The sequence below is a fragment of the Notechis scutatus genome, chromosome 11 (genome assembly GCF_049901735.1).
Source record: "Notechis scutatus isolate UNSWTSFEM ecotype Mainland chromosome 11, rNotScu1.2, whole genome shotgun sequence".
In the NCBI taxonomy this organism is placed as follows: Eukaryota; Metazoa; Chordata; class Lepidosauria; order Squamata; family Elapidae; genus Notechis; species Notechis scutatus.
In genome coordinates this window covers 13,530,913-13,548,660 of record NC_142019.1, presented here as the reverse complement: position 1 = coordinate 13,548,660, position 17,748 = coordinate 13,530,913, and the positions used below count along the sequence as shown (strand labels likewise).

Below are 17,748 nucleotides of genomic sequence, written 5' to 3'. Positions count from 1 at the left end.
GGTTATCACTCCAGATATATTTCTTTACCACATTTCTCAATGCCTTCAAAAATGGCAGAATTTTTAATGTTTCAGAAAAGTTCTTAAAAATTCAGGGAAATATTCCGAGCTGTATCTGCCTTGAAAGTAGCCCATATTGAACTGTATAGCACACACAATAAAAACAGGAGTTGATCAAAGGAAATATTTCATAACGTTTTGTATTATGTAATAACATATTTTTTCATAATTTTATGTAATGTTTTATAAAATTTCTCAAATTTCAATTCTGTGGAATCCATGGGTTCCAGGTTTTGGACTCAGTCTGTAAGTTAGCCCATTTGAGGTACTTTGGTTCCAAAGTAGTTGCTCTACAATGCACCATTTTTTCCCAGTCAAAGGATACAGACACAAGAGTTTCAGTAATATAGAATCTCTTTGGGAAAACCTTGTTTGCTTGCTGCCTGTTTCTCAGTCTGTTACCTACTGAAGAACATCCTATGGCACCCATAGTTCTTCAGCAACTACTGGCAAAACCTAAATGAATGTTTATCTCAGTACTTTGCAAAAGTAGCAATAGTTAAAGTTGAGCTTTAGTTTGTTTTCTAAAAATACTACTTTGGGCTAATTGAAATTCTGAAATTCTTAAAATTGTCAGATTTTCTAAGCAGCAAATAATTGGGATTTAGATGATCTCATTTTTAGGAAATTGTATATTAAATACAGCTTAGAATACTTGGTCCCATCCATTTAAATGATTAATTTTGAATCTTTTACTCATAATATCACCCATTGTACTATTGTTCATTTATTGAACAAAAGCTTTAAATATTGACACATTAACGTGGAATTAACTCAGTATTGCATTATCACCATACCTAGGGAATTACAAAATTTAAGCATTAAGAGTATAATTTATGAAAGAATATTTTACACAATCAAAAACTTGGGAGTTCAATGGAAATGAATATATATGACGTGTTCTGATGTGTTTATTCTGTTGTTACTTGTTACACAATCTGTTGAACCATTGAGGTTTCTAAAGTAAAAACATATACATTGGTTTTGTAGAAAATGATCACTTTTGACATTTCCTTTTGGATTAATACAACTAAGTTATGGGAAAATGCTAGTTAAATTCACCTTAAAATGGAAACTAGCAACTATTCAAAATTTTGTAGTGATTTCTGTCTGAGATTTCCAGTTTGTTAATGTATCTCTGATACATTTGAGAGTCCAGTTTGTTAACGTATCTCTTGCTTATGGTGTTTTCATAGAAGTAGAATGGATGCAATGTCATTTGTGGCCCTTCAATTGGATTGTACCCAAATACAGAATATAAGTAATATATTTCTGTTGATAATTATATTTAAAACAGCTTAACTTGGATGTTTTTGTGGTTGGACTCTTTAAATCATTGGCATGTGCTATATAGTTTTTGGAATAATAACAGAAGCTATCAAGTATTCTCAACTTTACTTTTTAGATAGGGATTTTTCTTCTTCCCCTTTGATCTGCTTTTGTTACCATCACACATTTTGCTGAATTTCTCCTCACTGCAAAAATGGTTTTGACTTGGATGAATTTAAATTTAACATATCTATGTTGTCAATATTTCTTTTTATTTGAAGCCATTAAACATAATTTATACATTAGCATGGGATGAGGGGAAAAATTAAGGTAGATGCAAGGAACCCAAGATGCCTTTAAGATACTTGGTTGCAACAAAATGGTGGCTTGAGTTTATGCTATGCTGCTGCATTTACAGTACAATGAAATAGTGGGTAGTGGTAAGAAAATGGGAGGTTCTTGATATAACCAATCAAGGGATGACATGTTCTTGAACCAATCACTATGGATTCTCCATCCCTAGCTTCCCATTTTTTATTTGATAGCTACATTTGGAATGCATCATGAATAAACCTTTCCCTAACTTTTCCAGGTATTAAAAGTATCAGTTTTATCCCATAGTTTTTAGGGATCAATATGTTTTGCTGGTGCTATGCAAGAAAGAAATTTCTTCATTTCTGAAGTTTTTTTGGAAACACTATTTGAAGAAAATGTTGACTTTGACATTGATTTTGGCAGGTCTGCTGAAATTCTCCAGTAATTGTTAGGTATTCCACAGAAAATCTCCTCCCTTCAAATAAGCATATTTGATGCTGCTTCATCTGTTGGATCCTGCCCCTAGAGTAAAATCAGATGGGGATAATTAAGTTCTGGTTAAGAAGGGACAAGAAAATAATGAGGATACAATGTCATTTCGATTAAACAAGCCAAGCTACTTGTCCACATAAAATTGAACCTTGAAATAATGTAACTTTCACATGGCAAGGCATACTTTGGGAGAATAAGATAATTTATTATTAGGAATTTTATAAAAGTCTAAATAATTTTTTCAGTTTTTGCTTACATAAACCAGAAAATAATCTTATATTAGAAATAAGCTGAGATAACTTTGTATACAATCAATTCTATTTTCTGATAAAATTACTTGTTTAGTACTTTTCCTTAGGCTTTTCTTTTGGACACCTGTTAAATCTATAGCAGAAGATGTATCTATTGGTTTCTCCAGTGCTACATTGCTGGCAAAAGTAATATATTTTCTAACACTGAAGCCTCCATTTTGCTTTTATGTTGCCCATTAAAATTCCAGAAGTCATGCCTGTTTGCTTTGGAGTTTTTTTAAGCTAGATTCTACTTTCAACAGAAAGCTAAAAAAGGGAAATGCATTGCACATTAATATTGTTAAAATATTACTAATTATTCAATATATTATTCTTGATATTGATTTAGCTTTTTACAATGTGTTGAAAATGTTTATGCTCAGATATGACAGTTAAATGTTGATTATTTTAAATTTAAGGATAAAATTACCTGCATTCCAATAGCATTTTCTTTTAATTTTTTTTTATAAAGAGTCCAGAGAAAGGAAGAAACTCAAAGGGAGACAACGATTTCCAAATCAAGATGGCAGTTCCACTGCTGAGAGGTTCAGAAAGTGAACTCTAGTGCATGATTGCTGAGTATGCCCTTCCAAGAAAGGGATTCTTTACATGGACTACAATTGTCTAACCTACAGAAGATTTGAGCTAATTGTAATCTTATATTCTGTTTTTAATTTATTTTTTTAAATCTGTGTTTCCAGACTCTTGGGATTAGCATTCAGTTGGGGATGAAGGGCTGGAAGGGGCTGATCAAATTTTGCAAACAGGAATGTATAAAAATGTCTCTCCCCTATTTAATTGGCACAAGTGCATTGCTATTTAAATAAAAGTGTTTTTTCCATATTTATTCTTGTTTGTCATCTTTTGGGCTGAAGCATATGATTTGTTTTTGGTATCAATGAGAACTGTTTGATTATTGAATGAGCTCAATACTTTCATCAACTGTTTCAAAACTTTGAACGATTCCTTAGTTTGTCCTTTCAGTAAGATTATAAACTTAAGAGAGTTTTTATGTTCTGTATTATGATTGTTATTACTGTTTGTAAAATGTCAGTTACATGTTCTCTCAATATTGGTTAAATGAAGATGAGCATAATTCACACCTATGAATTGGTGCAATTCTTAGAACAGTACAAATCTAATGATGTGTTTTCTGTGGATCTATGGATGGGCATTGTGGTCTGGACCTTTCTAAGGCTCTAATATTCATGTACCTAAAAACTGACACCTGCTGTTCTGAATACTTGTATACTTAAATTTCCTTCTTGTTGTATGTGGGTTTGATCATACATAACAATACTACTTGGTTTACTGTTGATACAATGTCCAAAGCTTTCATGGTGTTGCTACATTGATGCTCCAGTTCATTAAGAGTTGGATAAAGAACTTAGCCAAAATATTTAATTCAGTTGTCTTATGTTCTCCATAAAAAATAATTTTTACTACATTTACTAAAATCTTTTAAACTTTCCATTCCAATTGCTGCATACAAGATTCATTTTAGTGACATATTGATGGGAATGTATAAAATATAAAATTAATGTTTGATGTTGACTTTATTGATGAGTAATCATGCTTTTGATGTAAATGTGGATAGTTTGCCATTTATGCCATCTTTAGATGTGTCTGGTTGCTTCATTGGTGGCTTAATTCTAGACTAATGGAATGTCTTGTATATTTAATTTTGTTTTAAAAACTAGTATTAATAATGGTATTAATTGACCACTTCTCAAATATCTGTAATTGGGCAACTTTGTTAAGCACTTTGTTATCAGATTGTTCACTTAGAGTGATTTGGACCTTTTTTGGACCAAAATAGTATGGAGAAATGACAAATGATGGCTACTATAAGTTGTAGAATTTGTGATTCATTTTGATTATCTCTGGCTCTAGATCAAGACCTTTGTCTAGATATTAGGGGTCATGATAAAACCCTAAAACTTCAAGTATGGAAATGGTTAAGACAGAAGGCTTATTTTATCTGTGCTCATGAGTTGCAAGTGATTTTGCTAATATTGATGTTTGGTGCTGTGGTTCCGCTTGTGCGGGAAAATTCAGCTATAATTTCAGCTACATCCCAAGATCAGTTTATGGACCAGTTGACATGGGTTTCTTTAACTATCTTGGTACCAGATAGAACCACTAGGGAGGCGCCATTGAGTTTTGAGGGGCTGATACATAACACTTTTGCTTCTATTTGGAATTCTCCTAAAACCAATGGCTTAGAACCAACAGATTGCCATAACCAAGTAGAACCTTTGAAGAGATGACTTCTACTGAAATTACCCATTGGGGTGCTTGCCAACCCATGTATCCTACCAATGCTAATCCAGGAGCCCCAAGTCCCACTTTCCTTCCTCCAAAATGGCCCTTTGTGCCACAACTTCCTGTCCAGGGAGGAAGTCATTTTAATCCAAGGACATAAATGTAAGCCAGCCCTTTTTCCAACAAAAGCAACCAATAATTTCTCTTTTGGCTTAGAAAGGGTGTCTGAACCAGATGGAGTTAAGTTGCCCCCTCCACAGATGGGAGTTGGCTGGAGATAGTAGTGATGGGGAGTAAGCTCCCTTTAGATGGAGGCTCCCTTTTTTTTTTTTTTTTGGTGGAAATGAAGGGGTGGGTCTATGGTACATCACCTGAGTTGTGGGGTAAATGTAGAGAGTGTCAATCAAAGGCAGAGCTCAGAGCTGGGAAGAAAGCTCTAGATGGCGGCTGTGCCTTGGAGAGCGCGCTGAGCCTCCTGCCTTTTTCCCCCCTCTCTCCTCCGCCACTTTTGCGCAACTTTGTGTAACTTTTGGGCGTCCTCAAGGGGCTCCTGCGGCCCCTGGTCTCTTGTGGAGGCCAGTGCAAGGGGGATCGTGCGTTTTTCGGGCAGAAAAGGAGCTTTGGGGGGACTTTTTTTCCCCCTCTCCCTTCGCCTGGTTAGAAAGAAACAGCCCAGGTCGTTGTTTTTCCCAGCTTGGAAGCCATGGCGTACCTCCATTTTTGTGCGCTCTCCTAATGAGCTTTTTCCTCCGGATCTTTTTTTTTCTCTCCTTTTTTTTTAAATATTCCTTTACGGCTTTAATGATTGCCGATGGCAACTAAGCAATTGCGGGATCGTGTGGATTAATTTCGAATGTGTTATTTTTTAAAAGAAGGCGGATTTTGTTTTTTTTTTCTTTCCTGCGTTGCGTTTGGAACGCTTCGGAAGCGAATGTTTTCCCACGACTAGAAACCGGGTTGGGGCTGGCGTTGGAGCCTGGCTCAGGTAGGTGGGCGATGATTATCATTTTTAAGGGGGGATTTTGCCCCTTTTTCAATACTTAAGGCTTTTTTCCCCCTTTCGACCGATTTTCAACGATCCTGGAATGACGCAATAAAATACCGAGAATACTTGCTTCCAGGGTTACTTCGGGAAAGTTTTGTAGGATGCTCCCCAGGGCTGTGTTTCCTTCGCGTTTTTTTAAAAAAAGATAAATATTTTTATTGTTTTTACCGTGCCGATGTCCCCCTTCTGTATTATTGTTCTAAGAAAGCTTCGCAGCGTCGGGACTTTTTTGTTCTTCCTGTGGAAACCTCAAAGCAAAGTGGGAGCTTACCTTTCTTTCAACTTTTGACAGTAAATACCTGGGCACAGGACTTCAGCCCAAATCCAGCCATCCTTCTACCTTTCCCTTAATATTTTAAGAATTGAAAGATGTTGAGAAATACGGACAAAAGCCAAGGAGAGGAGGGTTCAGTGCACAGCCATGCATCGAGGTATGATCTCTCAACTTTTATTTTTTTTTAATTATTCTGAGCAACTGTTAACCTTTTGACAGCTTTGACTTACCATCATTGATAATAGAAAGAAATATATTTCAGGGCTTTTGATTCTTTTCTTATGAAATGACCTTGAGACTGCTAAAATGCCACACCCTGTTTTTTTTTTTTTTTTTTGGATAATTTCTGAAACTTGTGGTGTGACTGAAAAGGCCCCAAGCTCTGCTTAAAAAGTAAAGCACCTTTACACAGATGGAACCCTGTATATTATGCAGTTTAAGCTGCTAAATTTTGCTTTTTGAGGGGTTTTGTGCTGTGAAAAATGACCTTGTTCCCACTGCTGCATTGCACCATTTTATATACAAGGGATTTTTTTCTTTGAGGAATTTGTGGAGTTTAAACTTCAAGTTGAAGGCCTGACAGAAGCCTGGTGGTATTTGTAAATCAGAAACTACAGAAAGTTTTATGAATGAAAAAATGTTTATTTTAAAATAAAAAAAGAATACATGTATTTGTTTGATCCTCCTTGCTTGTATATTCAGTTCTGGGCAAGGAACTTTGATACTATTTCAGCATTTTAGGATATTTTGATACTGTGTTTCCAAGCTTTCTCATTGATGGGGTTTGCTTATATTTTACAAAAAGATATTATCTGAAGATATAATTTCTTGGATCTTAAGTTCTGTGCATGTCTATTTAAATGTGTATTTTGATGCTGAATATATGTATGCTTATATTTATAAGGGAAGCAGAAGGACATTTATGTTTTTTTTATGTTATATTGACCATACTTTGATGGAAACTAATAGTTACTTTATGAGGATTCTAATATTTTTGCAATGTGTTTATTGATCTATTTTTGGCTTGTTATTTGTATCCCTTTTCAGGTTTTGAATATTTTTATAATTCTAAAATACACATACTTCATGAGGGCTGTTTCTCAATGTATTATATACATTACCATTTGAAATAATGCCTTTTGTAAGGAAATCCTTTGACGTAACAAGTACAATGGAAGAGAGCACTTATTTTAAAATCATATGGATTGACCCATGATTTTTGGATGCTGGAGAAGCTGCTTTGATTCTCAGAAAAACACAAAAAGGAACTTGGGGTTTTTTTTTTATTGCATAATTTTCAGATCTTTGAAATTCAACTCCAAAAGACAGTGGTTAATAGTCAAATTGCTGACATTGTTAAAAAGTTGGTTTTGAAATTAGCATGCCAATATCCACATTAAAAGAACATAATTCATTTTTTTTTACAAATTCAAAGAGGAGATTCAACACTGATGAGAACAGCTCTCTATTGCAAACAACAGGAGTGAGTTGAATGAAAAGAGATTAGATTAACCAGCCCTTTTACCTTTCCTCCTCTATTCTCTTGGGTATATTATTTGCATAGCATCCACACTTGAAGTTTTGCTTTCTTGGTAATAAAGGAGTACTACATCAAGCAAAATGTTAACACCCAACTGAATTAAAATAAGACACTCATATTAATAGCAGTTCACATGAACTGTGAAAGCATAACTCAGCCTTGTTTGAAAGTTTATATAAAGCTTATTTTCTGAATTGCAACTACTCTTCATACTGTGTAAAATGAACTTTTTTGAGGGGGGGGTGGAGTTAAAGATGTGTTTGTGCAGAAATTGTTTTAGCAAGACATCCTGGAAGTTCATTTGAAACTTCCTGTCTATAAGACTGGGGGCAGAACAGCACAGCACCTAATCCATTTGTGACATCATTCGTTTGAGATGGGTGTGAAGTTGGGTGGGAGCCAGATATACTTAAAAGATGGGTGTAACAAATGTAAATTTTAGAAAAAAACTTTTCTTTGCCCCTCAATGTCAAAAACCACCATTTTAAGTGCCTCCCACTTGCTTATAAATGCAAACATCCATTCTACAAAGAACCCATTCTTCCTGTGAATAGATCAGGTAATTCTTTATTGAAGTAAAAGTTGCATTAAACCCCCCCACTTCACAGCTTCAAAGGATAAATCTGGCTAATGGTGTCTGGAATACCCCTTAGTATTCAAACACTAATGGAAATTCAAGCACTAATGGAAAAGTTTTTACATTATAGCTTGCTGAGATGAGCTTCACATCCATGTTCATCTACAACCTGGTACGTTACAAGTGGTCAAAATTAACTCTTTTTCTAATCCTGGAAGATTGTTTTAAATAACTGAGCATGACCAAGCTGTTTCACTTAAGTTTAAATATGGCAGAAAAGTACTTTAGATGTTGCAAGCGAAACATCTGAGATAGTCCATGAAGAATGTTGAATTTTTAAAAGATGTCATTGCTTTTCTTCTAAAACAGAATTCATGCTCAAGATGGAATGTACCAAGTCCTTAAAAAAAATGATGCAAAGCCTGCACTCAAAAGGAGCTGCTTTTAGGATGTTTCATTAAAGTCACACAAACACATTTGTACCATTAATTGATTGCATTCCTACATCACTTTCTAGCAGTGCTTTTTCTGAAGGGTTTACAGTGTCAAATGCACAATGGAATCATGGTAACTTTGAAGAGCAGAAAGGCAACCCTAAATTAAAATTTTATTTGTGCAGCCTAAGCAAGGGGCGTACCCCAATGGTCTAGGCTTGTAAACTTGATGAGTCTTGGTGTGTTAATCAAAGTTCTTTTTTAAATGAAGATGTTCACCTGCTCCGAAAAGCAAGGACAAGAATGCCCATATGTATTGGCATAGAAAAGGGGTTCTGTAAATAAGGAGCTTCTGCTATAAATATATAAACCTCAGAATATTGCAAGTAGTGGCCTTTCCTTATTTCTGTAAAAGTTTGAGCTAGAAATTGTACCCAAGTACCCAGGACTGCATTCTCATTCTCGCCCCAAAACATATTTTTTCCCCGGCTCCCAAGTCTGAATTCAGTGCGGATTTGCAGTTAGAATGGCCTATGCCATCAAACCAGTGTTGGGTCAGATGCCTTGGACTGAGCCAAGATGTTAAAGACTCTTCCCTTCAGGTTATAGCAAGGATAAGGTCTTCTGTTTTTCTCTGCTCCTCCACCCATTGTGGAATGCCTTGAGACAATGCAGGGTCAAACCCTGGCTGCTAAATGCATACTCCTCTCCCAGTTGAGGTCCTTGGAGTAGTCTTGCAAGCACTCTCACATTCATGCAGCCCTGGCTCCCACTAAGTGCTCAGCTAGTGGCAGCCATTTTATGAAGCAACCTTCGCACAAAGGAGGATTATTTAAAGTAGGAGAGGCGAAGACCAAGGCAGGGAGAGGAGGAGGAGGAGAGGGTGATGTTTAGAGAGTTGAGGATTGCTGACATTCTGCCCGATGCCAGCTGTTCGGGCAGTGGAGAAGGAGAATGGAGGAGAACGAAAAGAAAAAAAAGCATTAGGCATTTTCACTGCAGGGCTGGATTGTCACAAAATGGCTGTTCTTTTGTGCCGCAGAGGCTGACAGACACATACTGCATTGCACTGTGTACTCTTTTTTTTTTTTTTGGTTTGAAAAAAAAAAAGAAGGGGGGGGAAATCCTTCAGCAGGAAGTTGGTGGAGAGTTCAAAGGCCATCTTGGGTTGGACGCAGGCTGTGGTTGGCTGCCGTCTCACTTGCTCACAGGCAGAGTCCGGAGATGCTGCAGTCCTGCCTTCGGGATGACGTCGCCTCCCTTTGCACCTCCCTGCACATCAGCCTCCCTCCACTTGGCTAGCGATGCCTTTCTGCTTGCTCAGGCAAGCCTGAGAGAGAACAAGCGAACCTTAGCCGAGCCGCTGCCAGCCCTGGGCTTGGAAGAGGGAAAGAAAGCAGCTGATCAGCAACCCGTGCAAATTTATTTGTGCCTTCTTCTGTTTGGGGGGTGGGCTTTGAAATCTCCCCCCCCGCCATCCTCATCAGCTGCCAAATGATCAAGAGGCGCTAAATTACAGAAGGATTGTGAAAGAGCATATGTATACTTTGAAGAAGTAGAGAAAGTGTATACTTTGCCAGTACTCTTTGCAAAATCTGGAGAAAGCAGCACGCCAACACGTTTATGAACAGTATTTACGCAATGAAGAAATGGGTTAGAAGACCTCGGCTTCGGAAATGCCCTTTTTCTTTTGAGGCACAGATCATTTCATGCAGGAATGATTAAAAAGTACAGACAGACAGACAGACTTGAAGTCTAAACTAGTTTAGTCCTCAAAAGCTTCGGCTGCAATTCAGCCATACATTTCTGTGCATGATCTCATCCTGTGTTATCTTGTTCTATCACTTCAATGTGGGTGACATCACTGCTTTGCAACTCAACAAGGTTCACACATTTTGCCCATTTAGGAGGTTTACCAAAAACAACAACAACAACAACAACAACAGGGGAATGTCTCACCTTTTAGTATGTGTTGGGGGAGAGGGAGGAAGAATGGCAATATTCAATGGGTAAATAAATATTTAAGCCTGGATTTCTGAAGGCTGAATGTACATAAGAGGGAGCATAGATTCCATTCTCTGTCATCTTCAGCACAGTTGTATTGTGAGTTCAAATGAAACACAATTTATAGAGAGATGACATTAAAAAGTAGAATACTTTGCAGACAAGGCAGCTGGCAAATTGTGCTTTTTATCTTGGAAGCTCATTGTTTTTATCTCAGATGTGCTTGTCACTTGATACTTTAATATTTTCTTTAACAGATTTCCTGAAAGAAGTATTTAGGGGCTGGTATAGTTTCAAACCTCTTGCTAATTCCAAAGTATTCTGCCAAATTGAATCTCAGTGCTCCTACAGAAATGTTGAGTTTCTGCAAAAGCTGGTGCTTTCAAAACCACAAATCTCTTCCTGTGTACATCTTAGCAAGAGAGTCTGCAGAAAAGAGGAATGAGTTCTGGAATGCTGAAAAACGACTTTTATCTTCTTTGCTCTTGTAGTTTCCCTATTGTTATCTTCATGGCCTTTCAGATGTGATTTATGGATGGTTTTATTCGTTCTGCTTGCTTGTTCTGGAAGAGAGCTATCTTGCTAATCCTAAGAGCAGGTCAACCCCTGGATTTAATTTCCTAAAGAGAAAAAAAAATAGTCCGCTCTAGCTAGCTTATATTATTTGAAGCTCTTTGTAAGCTCTTAAATTTTCAAGCCATGTGTTATTCCACAATCTTGTTATTCTGGTTGAAGTTGAAAGAATTTGTAGTTCAGCTTGCACAGAAAGAACTTAGAAGATGGGGAAATCTCTTGTAAAGTGCAGATCTTTTCCCTTTAACTCAGTTTCATCTGCTTTGCATCTCTTTGAAATGTTTAATCAAAAATGGATTTTTCTGAAAGAGATACATTTACTTTTTTGGACATTGATTTTCAAAACTCTATAAAAAGCATCTATATTGCATAAGGTGGTTAGCGCCTTTCAGCCTTTTTGGATTATAATTTTCATATTGCCCTGAAACGCATTGTGCAGGCTGTGATTGATGGAAGTGGTAGGATTTCTGGCTATGCCAAAGCTCTCTTACAAAAAGAATGAAAAGGAAACAAAAACCCTGGTGCATTTCAACACCATCTAGATTTGGTTTCAAGTGGCACTGTTTCTTTTCAACCTTTTAAATGTTACTTTGTGTATTTCTCTGTGCTTTATTTATTTGTTTTAGTGCTGTTTGAAGAAAAGTCTGCAGGAAACTAGCAACTCACATGAATATCCACAGGGAGAGAAAAAAAATGGTTGAAACAAAACAAATATAAAATAGATTCAGTGTAGCCTATTCTTTTGAAATTGAAATAATCCCTCTTCTTCTAATATCCCTCCTGTGTTTTGAGAAGTTGAATTGAGGTCCCAAGTCTATGGGATTTCTGGGAGATCTTAGTCATGGGATGGGACATTCCTGGTGTCATTCATCCGCATCACACCTCAAACCCAGGCTACTCAATATTTTTTTTGAAGTTTCAAATCAGGATATAATGCATGAAATTGGGCTTGATATTTAAGTGGTGGTGCAGGATTGGAAGTAGAAGCTTTGATGTGTCTGCGTAGCTTTCATTGATTGTACAGTTTGAAATATAATATGTATCATGGCCTTCTGGAAGATAGTTTTACTATTGATTAATGAGTGCGAAAGAAAGCAGGATAGATTATCTAAGGGAAATTTGGGGGAATTTGCTAAATGTTGATTTTTAAAATAGACATATCTACACCCTGTTCCCAAAGCTAAGGGATCCACATTGTGCTAAGTCATGGAATGAACTCATTAAACCATAATTTGTTGGTTTTATACAACATCCCACAATTGGTTGGATTGCCATCACCAATGAAGCCAAATAGGGCATCCATTTGGCAATGATGGATGTGATTTGTTACAAGGAACCAACTGTCCTGTGCTGTGGATAGAGCTAAATTTGATGCTTAGAAGAATAAGATAATTTTGATACACAGCTCTGAGGAAGTGAGGAAAGCTCTTTTAAATGGCTTTTTTTCACAAATGTGGCTTACCAAACCCTTTTGAGTTTGTGCTGCATCCATGTGCCACTAGGTAACAAATGAAACAGCTTGAGGCCTTGTTGCTACAAAGCCACGGATGTGGGTCTGAAACACCCAGAAATCAGGTTGAAGTCTAGGCACAGATATCTCCTCTCCCTCTACCTCAGCAGAGTCCAAAGGGAAACTCCCTTTCGGATGTTTTTAGGGCAGGGGTCCCCAACCAACGGTCCGTGACTTGTCCGGGAACAAGTCCTACCGGGCCGCTGGTTTGCTGGGCGCCGCCATCTTGTTTTGATGAAAAAGTGCTTCCGGTGAGCTTTTCCGGTAGAAAGCTCACTGGAAGCGATTTTTCATCAAAAAGATGGCGGCGCCAGCGCTTCGGTGAGCTTTTCTGGGTAGAAAGCCATTTCTACCGGAAAAGCTCACGAGCATGCGCGCCATCTTTTTGATGAAAAAGTGCTTCTGGTGAGGTCACCAGAAGCACTTTTCATCAAAAGATGGCGGCGCCCAGCTGATGCCGGTACCGGGCCGCGCATAAAAAAGGTTGGGGATACCGGGCCGCGACATAAGAAAGGTTGGGGATCACTGTTTTAGGGGACTTCCCAAAACCATTTTGGAGTTGGTAGATACAATTCGTTGGGTAGTTGGTTTAGAGTGCCAAGAGCTTCCTCTGTGTCAGGGCTCCAGTAGTCACCTCCATTTAAATCATGAGTCTCTAGCCAGTTCTTTCAGACAGCTTAAAGAAGATTTATTAGGAGTGAACATACCGGCACTGTTTGGGTGCAATCAACTCTGAGACACATCATTCATTTCACCCTTGACCCTGGTCTTCCCCCATCCCCTGGGTGTATCATAATTTGTATTCTCCAATGGGACACATGCATAGCCAAGAGTCATCAATCATACTCTCCAGTAATAATCTTGCGCTGGTCGCCTAAAAATTATCTATGAAAATATTTAAAGAATGCACTACTTCCCCCACTCCCTTTCTGCTGGCAACTCTAAAAGACCAGAGAAATATTTTTGAGTTGACATTCTGCAGGAAGGAAGCAAGCAAGCAAGCTATTTTGTGTGCCGCCTTCCTGTGAAGCTTGGCTTGGCCTTGTGCCTGGAAAACCTGGGATAAATTCATCAGCCAGGTAGTCCTCAATTTAGAACGGCTCATTTAGTGACCATTCAGAGTCACAACAGCACTGAAAAAAAGTGACCTATGACCATTTTTTATGTTTCTGATTGTTGTAACCCACAGTCACGCGAATAAAATTTGGATGCTTGGCAACTGACTCATATTTATGACGGGTGCCGGGGTCACATGATTGCCCCTTTGCGACCTTCTGACAAACAAAGTCAATGGGGAAGCCAGATCCACTTAACAATGGTGTTACTAATTGAACAATTGCAGCAATTCACTTAGCGGTGAATTCAGCAGGTTCTGACCAGTTCTGGAGAACCAGTAGTGAAAATTTTGAGCAGTTCAGAGAACTGCCAAATCCCACCTCTGACTGGCCCCACCAACCCCATCTCTTCTCTGCCTCCCATTGAGTCCCAGCTGATTGGCTGGATCTTCTTTTGTTGCCCTGCACAGGAGAACGGAGCTGGAAAGCAGGTTAGTGGGGTGGGAAGGGAATAGAGATTTTGCAGCATCCTTTCCCTTCACACCCACCAAGCCACGCCCACAGAATAAGTAGTGAAATTTTTTGAATCCCACCACTGAAATGTGTGGCAAGAAAAGTTGTAAAATGGGGCAAAGCGCACACATTTCTCACTTGACAACATAAGTTTCTTTTCAAGGAAAAATTTAAAGAAGACCCTTAGTGACAAAAAATTGATATGTAGATGTTAAATGAGCCACGTTCTTCTGTGTTTAGAGTTTGCGCCTGGAATCAAATAGACAGCTAGCTTTTGTGTCTACTTGTTTCATAAAGCCCACTAATCCATAGTTAAACTACAGTTCATGGAATGAGTCCAATTATTTAGATTGACAAACACTTTGAACCCTAAGCTAAGAACATTGACTTGGACAATATGAAGAATTGGGCAGCATCCAAACCGAATAAAATAATTTCAATAAATAGTCCCAAATATGCCACTTTAGCATGTTGTGTGAAGCCTTCCTCTCTCTTATCCTTGGGTATAATTCCATATATCAGGGGTGTCAAAACTTGATTTCATTGAGGGCCATATCAGGGATGTGTTTGACCTGGGGGGGGGAGGGGGTGTGGGCGTGGCCATGGGTGGGCGTGGCCATGGGTAGGCTCAAGGTGCATTTTCCCCCTTTGCATTCAAAACAGCTATTCCAGACAAAGGGAGATTTACTTCCTGGCACAAATAGTCTCAATTCCATAATGTACAGATTAAAGACATGTAGACCCGGCAGCTGCTATGAGGCTTGACTCTTTTGTATAGGAGAAGAACATAAAGGAACTGACAATTTCTCCAGATGTCTCTTAAAAACTCTGTCTAACAGTCTATCCATCTTTTGTTACAACCTCTTGACACAGCCCTGGAGGAGGACTCAATATTATCGTACTAATAATTTACAAAATTGATATACCACCCAATTATCAATGGGTGGCTCACAACAATAAAAAAAAATGACAATGAAATCAATCACAAGTTAAGATAAAAGACGACAAATTCAGTGATACAAGGGGGCTCACGCTCTCTCTCATCAAAGACCTGGGTGAAGAGCCAGATGTTTTTGCCTCTTCTGAACACCCAGATCTTGGAGGAGACCTAGTTTTAGTTGGCAAGATGCTGCTAAAGAGAAGATGAAGAAGGTGCTGCCTCCTGCAGCGCTATGCCGGCCAATAAATGAATCCTAAAAATAATTTTGGCAGCAGAGTGCTGCAGGAGGTTGTGGAAGCCAAAAGCAAGGCCCCCCCCCCGGCCTGTTTTGGCCAGCAGAGGCACCATGGGCAGTCCTTTGATATTTCCAGGCCGGCCCCACTGCGGACCAGATCTAAGCACCCCATGGGTCGCATCCAACCCTCCAGCCTTGAGTTTGACATCGCTGCCATCGCTGATCTGAGAGAAAGCATGAGCAGCCGGGCTTGCTTGAAGCTTGATGGTGCCGAGGGATAGAATTACCTAAGGACTCAAACCTGCCTCCATTAGGAAATGTTTTTAGTGGGTTCAGCAAGCCCAACCTTCTGCTCCTAACTACTAATTTCCTCTGACTTTTCCAGTCCGTTCTGCTGCTTTGTTCTGTTCTGCCTTGAATTAGCACAGAAAATCTCCTAAAAGTAAAGAACTAAGCTCTTCATTTTTGCCTTCGGGCGTTTTAGGTGCTTCATCACTGGAGGTTTTTAAGAGACTAGATACTTATCTCAAATGCTATAGGATCCCCTCCTTGAGCAGGGAGGAGGGTTGGAACGAAAGACCTCCAAGGTGCCTTCCAATTCTATTCTGACACCACTTAAAATACCTAGAGGCAGAACAGGTAAACTTTATTCAGCACAATTTAGTTATAATTTAATTTCCCCTCTTCTCAAGAAAGTTTAAAACCTGGCTGGATTTTTGTTTTGTTTTGCTTTGTTTTGATTTTTTGTTTTGTTTTATTGTTTATTCGAGTGTCTGACTCCTAAATAGATCCTTTTTTCTTTTTCCCAGAACAAGGAAAAGAAAGGTTAGACCTTCGCTCTGTTTGTGTAACCCTTTTATTTTTAAGCCCCAGCATTTTTCAAACTACTTCTTCATCACGGTGCTTTTAGCAATGACTTTATTCTTCTATTTGGAATTGCTCAAGAGAGAGCAGTGCAGGGAGAGGCGTAAAATGGTGGCTTATTCACAGATCATGTTTTCAAAATGGCTTCCGACTGCATGCCCAAAGCTTGCTCTTTCCTGCTTTCTTGCTGCCCTCTGCCAGTTTCCTAAAGAAATGCATTTTAATTTCACCCTGTTGCTTTTTCCATGTTTTGCTTTTCACATCTTTTAAAGTAAAATAAAGGCTCTAACGCACTGCAAGAGATGCCAAATGATTGTGTCATGTGCTCGGCTCAGGGATCTGCTTCTGGAATTATTGCCTTTTTACCACAAAATAAAACCTGGAAGAGTTTCTTTAAAAAAAAAAAAAAAAATCTTCAGCCCAGTTCCTACCACTGAATTAATTGACTCATCCAATATATATATTTTTTCTTTTTAAAGGGATTTTATGAGATCCTTTTCTTGGTGACCTCTACTTGAGGCAAGAGAAAAATGGCTTTTAATAGCTGTGAGAAACGGCCTGGCCTAATCCATACCTATAAATTTGGGCCTGCCTATACATTGGTATTGCTGATGTATCTCCAGCGGCTTAGCCTTTTAGCTTTTATTGCTATTGTTTTGTATCGAGTAACATTTAGACCAGGCTCTTTTATAATGTACTTTAAATGTGGTTTTAAAATTGGAGGAAGAAGCATCACTCTCTGCTATGTGGTTGACACCTTGTTTGCTAAAAATGTAAATGATCCATGAGCTCTAGTAATGAATGGCAAGAAGCACTATGGGAAAAAATGGACTAAAACTGAATAAAACCAGACTAATGTGAAACGGTCCAGCAGCCAGCCTTAGAATTGACAATGAAGTTAGTGAAATGATGCACATCATCTGAGGTGGAGTGTCAAAGGCAATTGCTATGGTTGGTTGCTTGGATGGTCTTTTTTAGTAAACCCTGCAATCTTATGGGCTTTTCATTGCAGAAGCTGCAGGATCTTCTCACAACACATGAAACCCAGCTTAACAAAACTTAATTGCTGTATATAATAAAGAGGATATTTATTTAATAATATACGTGATAACAGCAGCAAGGTTAGCCTTTGCTTAAAAGTAGAAAGATAGAGGAATCCCCAATGAAAGTGAAGTAATAAAAAAGATATGGACATGCGCTGAGATGGATAAATTAACTTTGGAAATGAAAGACAAAGATGAGACAGAATACTATAAAGTTTGGGATAAATTCTATCAATGGTGGGAAAAAAAGGAAGGATCTAGAATCAAAAGAGAATAGGTACGGCAGAACAGATGATTAGAAATAGAAAATATTGTATAAATGTATATAAAACATGTATTCTATGCCATAATATGTATGACAAACAGGATTTTCAGGACGATCACACCACGTCCAATGTTTTAATAATTTACTCAATAAAACTTTTGGGGGGAAAAACTTAATTGCTGCAT

General features: G+C 38.2%; 1 protein-coding gene across 6 annotated transcripts in view; it reads left to right on the top strand.

The window, feature by feature from the left end:
- The window catches only part of LOC113428496 (ATP-dependent chromatin remodeler CHD2-like), a 91,468-nt gene that overhangs the window by 9,474 nt on the left and 64,246 nt on the right, over positions 1-17,748 (top strand). For all 6 annotated transcript variants that reach the window (XM_087972820.1, XM_087972821.1, XM_087972819.1 and 3 more), the window contains exons 5-6: positions 2,899-5,676; positions 6,029-6,167. In XM_087972820.1, coding sequence (XP_087828946.1) covers positions 6,106-6,167 — 62 coding nt within the window. In that variant the 5' untranslated portion in view covers positions 2,899-5,676; positions 6,029-6,105. The remainder of the gene's footprint in view (positions 1-2,898; positions 5,677-6,028; positions 6,168-17,748) is intronic.